Source organism: Callorhinchus milii, unplaced genomic scaffold, assembly GCF_018977255.1.
Source record: "Callorhinchus milii isolate IMCB2004 unplaced genomic scaffold, IMCB_Cmil_1.0 Scaffold30, whole genome shotgun sequence".
NCBI classification, from domain to species: Eukaryota; Metazoa; Chordata; class Chondrichthyes; order Chimaeriformes; family Callorhinchidae; genus Callorhinchus; species Callorhinchus milii.
The window spans coordinates 1,919,319-1,924,733 of record NW_024704771.1 but is presented as its reverse complement, the minus strand read 5'-3'; the positions used below and the strand labels follow the sequence as shown (position 1 = coordinate 1,924,733).

Sequence of the window (5,415 nt, the reverse complement as noted above, 5' to 3'; positions counted from 1 at the left end):
CAGCAGCTGTTAGTTAGTTAGTTAGTTAATTAGTTAGTTATTTATTTATACATACATTTATTACTTCTGAACCCATTCAACTCTTCACAACACACTGTCATTTACCCAAAACATTTTATTACAAATTATACCAAATAACCCATAACATACATCACGCTAAGACATAACCTCTAGAATTTAGCTGATACTGATTAGGCTTATAGTGTTGACAAATCATTCCAATACGGACTAAGCAATAATATATTTCTGATTCCAACAGAGAGTGCACAATTCTATTCCAGACAGAGAAAATTCCCAGTGTAGTGTACATTGGTGGATTCCCAGTGTCCACTCAACTTTATTTTAATGTAATAATTACAATAATCCTTGCATTTTTTGATATAGCGCCTTATCACAAACCTTACTAATTACACTTTTTAAAGAAAATGTCTTTATTAATAGTATATGTTAAGGTTATTAAAAATGTTTTAATTCTTGGAAATGATAGAATAAAAAAACAGTAAATGGAATATCGGATAATTTAACCACTCAGTGTACTTAATAGAATTTAGAAATCTCAAAGCTAATGTAAAAATATAGATCAGTAAAAGAATCCCTTACTTATGGATATTTCGGTATATTGCCTGTGACTATTGATTTAAACCAACTAATCTGAGTCAGGATAAATGCATAGACCCAATCACTACCTTCTACACAACAAATTTCTAGCAATGTTCTGGAAAGTTATGTTTTGCAAACTATTGATATTGATATTGCTAAATGTAAATGAAAGTGAAGATAAATTTAAATGTTTATTAATGACTATTACTTAAATAAACTAAATAGAAAGCGACATGGAAAATCTTAATGGAATCAATAAATAAATGGCTGAATTAAAGTCCCACTTTGTGAATTCTATGGTTTGTTGAATAATTTTGACTGTCCAATCGGGTATGCAATTAACCTAATTTCACTGTATTTATAATTGCGACTGAATTTTTTTTATCCAAATCAGCATTCTTTTCCCTTGTAATAACAATAATCCTTGCATTTGATATATTGCCTTATCATGGTGTTGGCAGGCCCCAAAGAGCTTCACAGGATTTAGTGTAAAGTGGAGTGACTGAGTATTTTGTAGGCAAACGTGGAAGCCAATTTTGTGGACAGCACTGTAATACAATTTACACTAGAAAGTGCCATCATTCACACGGGAAGATGTCCCAAAGTGCTTCATAGCCCACAAATAGCCATCAAGCCTATGATCAGTTTATTTGGGGGATTGTTGGCCAGGACAGTAGGAGACCAGCAGATTGTCAGCGGCTCACAATTTGCCCATAAAACATTAAATTTGGGACTGAACAGAGGATAAAGTTTCTCAGTGAAAGTTTGGGTGAAAGTGTGGAGATGAGACATGTTGTCAACGTTATAAAATGATATCTGTCCCTCTTCATAGTCCAGGAACACTCCGACCTTCCCAGGTCCCACTGTCAGGGGCAGAGGGGTGGGGGGTGATGTCAGAGCCTCATAGACCTCGTCCACCAGTCCCACCGCCCAGACCCCACCCTCAGGTGACCAAGTGATTGGTTGTTTCCTGTCGACAGACTCTGTGGCCAATCCCACAGTCCACAATGACTTGTTGCCCACCTGCACCTCCCAGTAATGTCTCCCCGATGTGAAGCCCTCAGATCCCAGGACAATGGGATAGTAACTGAACCTCTTCGGGGAGTGAGGGAGCGGCTGCTCTTCATCTCCGTCTCTCACACTGGTCCGGTCCTCACTCAGGATGAGCCGGGGATGGGCTGTGTCAGGATCCAGAGTCAGAGCGGCCGGAGCTGAGAGAGAGAGAAACAACACCAAGTGGAGTGAGGGGGTCCCAGTGCAGTGGGGGGGGGGGGGGGGGGGGGGGTGCAGGAGTGAGGGCGGGCACTAGGGGGCGGTGTGTGAGTGGGTGGTCAGAGGGTCAGTTGCTGAACACAGGACACACAGCCCTGAGGGTGTCCCGCCGCCAGGCCGCCAGCAGAGGGCGCTGGTGACCGTGTGACTGGAGTCGCTGTTGGTGAAAACGCTCACACAGCGCCACCTGCTGACGTCACGCGGTAACTACAAGAGTACAGAGCTCTGCGCTGTGTTACAGTGACATCTCATCACCAACAATGTTTAATTTAGGATCAGGTGAGTGTCAGATATTCACACACCTTCAGTCTGAGAGTGGGAGACATGTACCTGGGCTGATGCTGTGTATTATCTCTCTCCAGACTGTGTACTGTAGAGGCCCTTTGTATATCCCCACAGGCAGATCCCCCCCAGACACTGACAGCACAAACTCCTCATTGATCCTGAAATAAGAGACGATCACATTATAAAGTGAAACTGCACATTGTGTTTGGTTTGCGCATTAAATTCCGGTGATATTTTGTAAAGAAATTTTCATACCTTGTTTTCCGAGCACTTTCCTCCTAAAGAAATGAAACACAGACAAATCTGAGCTCACACTGAGACACAACATTGTAAACTCAGATAACAGAGAATAAAATTCTACAGCACACAGTTTACTGTAATTATTATAGGAATGTTAGTCACTCAGTGTTGTCTCCAAAGACCAGAAAGTTTAGATATAAAGTGGTTATAGGCAGGGACACACAGTGATACCGCTTAGACACACACCCTCACACTCAGTAACTTACAGTAAAAATGCAGTAAACAGAACATTAACAGGATTACACTGTAATTAGAAGGTAATTGATAACATTCTCACAATGATAAATAAATGTTAACCCCAGGATAACCACAGCTGAAGTGTCCCTGCATGTTGGCTTTGCAGGGACACCGCAGGCCCTGGGAGTGACTGATTCCAGGTCAGGGTGAAACTTTGGGCAAGTTTCCTTACTCCACACGCCAAATAATAATCCCTCCAAAAAACAAAAACAATAATAAATTGGTCATTTTCAATCCACAACTGTTTGTGGGACACTGCTGTGCGTAATTGACAGCCACGCTTCACCCACAAATATACGGTCAATTCACTTTACAGCATATTCTGTGAAGCGCTTTGAAGCGTCTGGAAGAAAAGCGCTATATCAAATACAAGGATTCTTATATTATTATTTTATGTGAGTTCAGTTGTGTACTGAGTGACAGCAGCAGAGTCGCTATCAGAATATGCCAAATAATCAATAAATCACTGGGCTGTTTAACAGTCAGACTTTGACTTTCTGCTCCAGACTGTGTGTAACTTTTACTGAACTCAATTATAATTTAATCTCTTTACCAGCAGAAAGGTGAGCGCCTCCTTTTCCATCTGTTTCTGTAACTCTGAGAGATTTTGTTGAGTAGAATCTAATTTGTCCTGAATCTGTCGCAGATTATTCTCCATTTGGTGTAAAATCTCTTCCTCTCGCTCTCTGAGCTCTCGGATTACACGCTGCTCTCTGTCAGTGAGGCTCTGGCGCATTTTAGCAAACTCTGCCGTGACGTGGTTCTCCAGACTGTTTACCTGTTTCTGCAAAATGAAGCGTCAGACATCACACCGCGCACGGTGAAGAGAGACACACGACTGAGAGCTCAGACATCAGCCCCGAAACAACTTACCTGAACTTGTGAAATCTTTTGTTTCTGTTCCTCTTTAGCTCTGAGAGCAGTGGCCTTCCTCTGTGTGAGAGAAGCTAAGGAGGATTTCACTTTATTCTGGAATAAATGACAACAAATTACATTGATATGTGACCTTTCACTGTGTGTTTAACAGTCAGACTTTGACCGTCCACACAATCCCTCTCCAGCATGAGTCTCTCCAGCATCGGCATTCATGGATGCTGACTCCGCCTCACCAAGCCCATCAGGAATCTGGCGGTCTTGTTCAACCCTTAACTGCCCTTTCTCCCCCATATCCATGCCATCACCCGCTCTGCCTTACCCCACCTCCGCAACATTGCTGGACTCCACCACTGCCTCACCCCTCAGGCCGTCGAAACCCTCATACACGCATTCGTCACCTCAAGGCTCGACTACGTAAACTCCCTACTTGTCAGCCCCCCCAACTCATCCCTCCACAACCTGCAGATCATCCAGAACTCTGCAGCTCGTATCCTCTCCTGCACCAGGCTCCGTAACCACATCACCCCCAACTCCACTGGCTCCCCATCCCTCAGAGGATAGAATTCGAAATCTTTGTCCTCACTTTCAAGGCCCTCAATGGCCTTGCTCCCTCCTACCTCTCCGACCTGCAGACTCTCTACACACCTGCCTACTCCCTCCATTTAGCAAGATCCGGCCTGCTCCATGTCTGCCGCCCGACCCACCCTAAGATTGGCAGCCAGGCTTTCTGCCTCTCTGCCCCTCACACTTTGGAACTCCATCCCACAGTCCCTTTGCATCACTTCAAGAAGTGACTGAAGATCCTATTTTTTGACCGTGCCTTCAGCCGCCCTCTTAGCTTTCTGCCCTCCCTCATCCCAAGCCTGTCCCCCATCACCACCATCCTGATCTCTGACTCTTTAGTTCCTTAGGATGTCCTCCTGACTTGAAGGGCGCTTCACAAATGTAATTTTTTGGGGTAGGAAATTTCTAGAATATTGTTGCTGTCAGCACCTAAAGTGAGGAGGAGCTGATGGGAGCCAAGCAGGAGGGCCTCCATCTTGTCAACGTTCAACTGGAAACACAACAGAATCAAATTATTTGAATGTGAAAATGTAATAGAATGAATCCTGTGTGAGGATCCTTTTACCTTGTACATTTTAACAGCTTCGTCAATGGGCAGGAAGCTGTGACCTCTGTGTTCCCAGGAATCTCTGCAAACTAAACATATCAATTTCTTGTCATTTTTACAGAACAGCTTCAGTTCTTCCTGGTGTTTCTCACAGCGACGTTTAATGCCTGTCTCTTTTGGGGTCAGACTCAACTCCTGAGCTTTCTCTGACAGGTTGGCCAGGGCCCGATTGGTCCTGAGATTCCTTTCCGGGAATGTCTCCTGACATACAGGACAAGTGTTTTCTCCCTGATTTTCCCAGAACCGTGTGATACAGGAGCGGCAGAAGCTGTGGCTACAACACAGGAGAACTGGATCCGTAAAGAGATCCAGACAAACCGGACAAATTAACTCCTCGGTCAGACCGTGAGTCTGGTGTTGAGAAGCCATTTCACCTTCAGCACTCACTATTTCAAAATTGCTTTCACTTCGCTGTTTGTGAGGAGTGGCTCCTCCCCGATAACCAATCACTTGCTCTTCAGCTCCGGCCTGTAATCTTTACTGATCAACTAAGTGAATACTGAGTGACAGATTAACCCTCTCACTGCATCTTTCTGGTTGTGGAGTCCTGTAGCGTCCTGTAATGGTTAGATCACTCACCTCGCAAGTGAGAGGATCCTGATTCGAATCCTAGGCAGGGCGAAATGTTGGGCAAGTCACCTTACTCCACACACCTCTGTTTGCCAAGCAGTAAA

General features: G+C 44.3%; 1 protein-coding gene across 1 annotated transcript; it reads right to left on the bottom strand.

Annotated features, from left to right (window-relative positions):
* Positions 1 to 1,122: 1,122 nt before the first annotated feature.
* On the bottom strand, positions 1,123 to 5,113 carry LOC103179725 (nuclear factor 7, brain-like). Its single transcript, XM_007895121.2, has 6 exons — positions 4,700 to 5,113; positions 3,568 to 3,663; positions 3,248 to 3,478; positions 2,413 to 2,435; positions 2,203 to 2,315; positions 1,123 to 1,811 (listed from the first exon to the last, which is right to left on the bottom strand). The coding sequence occupies exons 1-6, from the start codon at positions 5,108 to 5,110 to the stop codon at positions 1,210 to 1,212; spliced, it is 1,476 nt and encodes a 491-aa protein (XP_007893312.2). The 5' UTR covers positions 5,111 to 5,113; the 3' UTR covers positions 1,123 to 1,209.
* Positions 5,114 to 5,415: the final 302 nt, after the last annotated feature.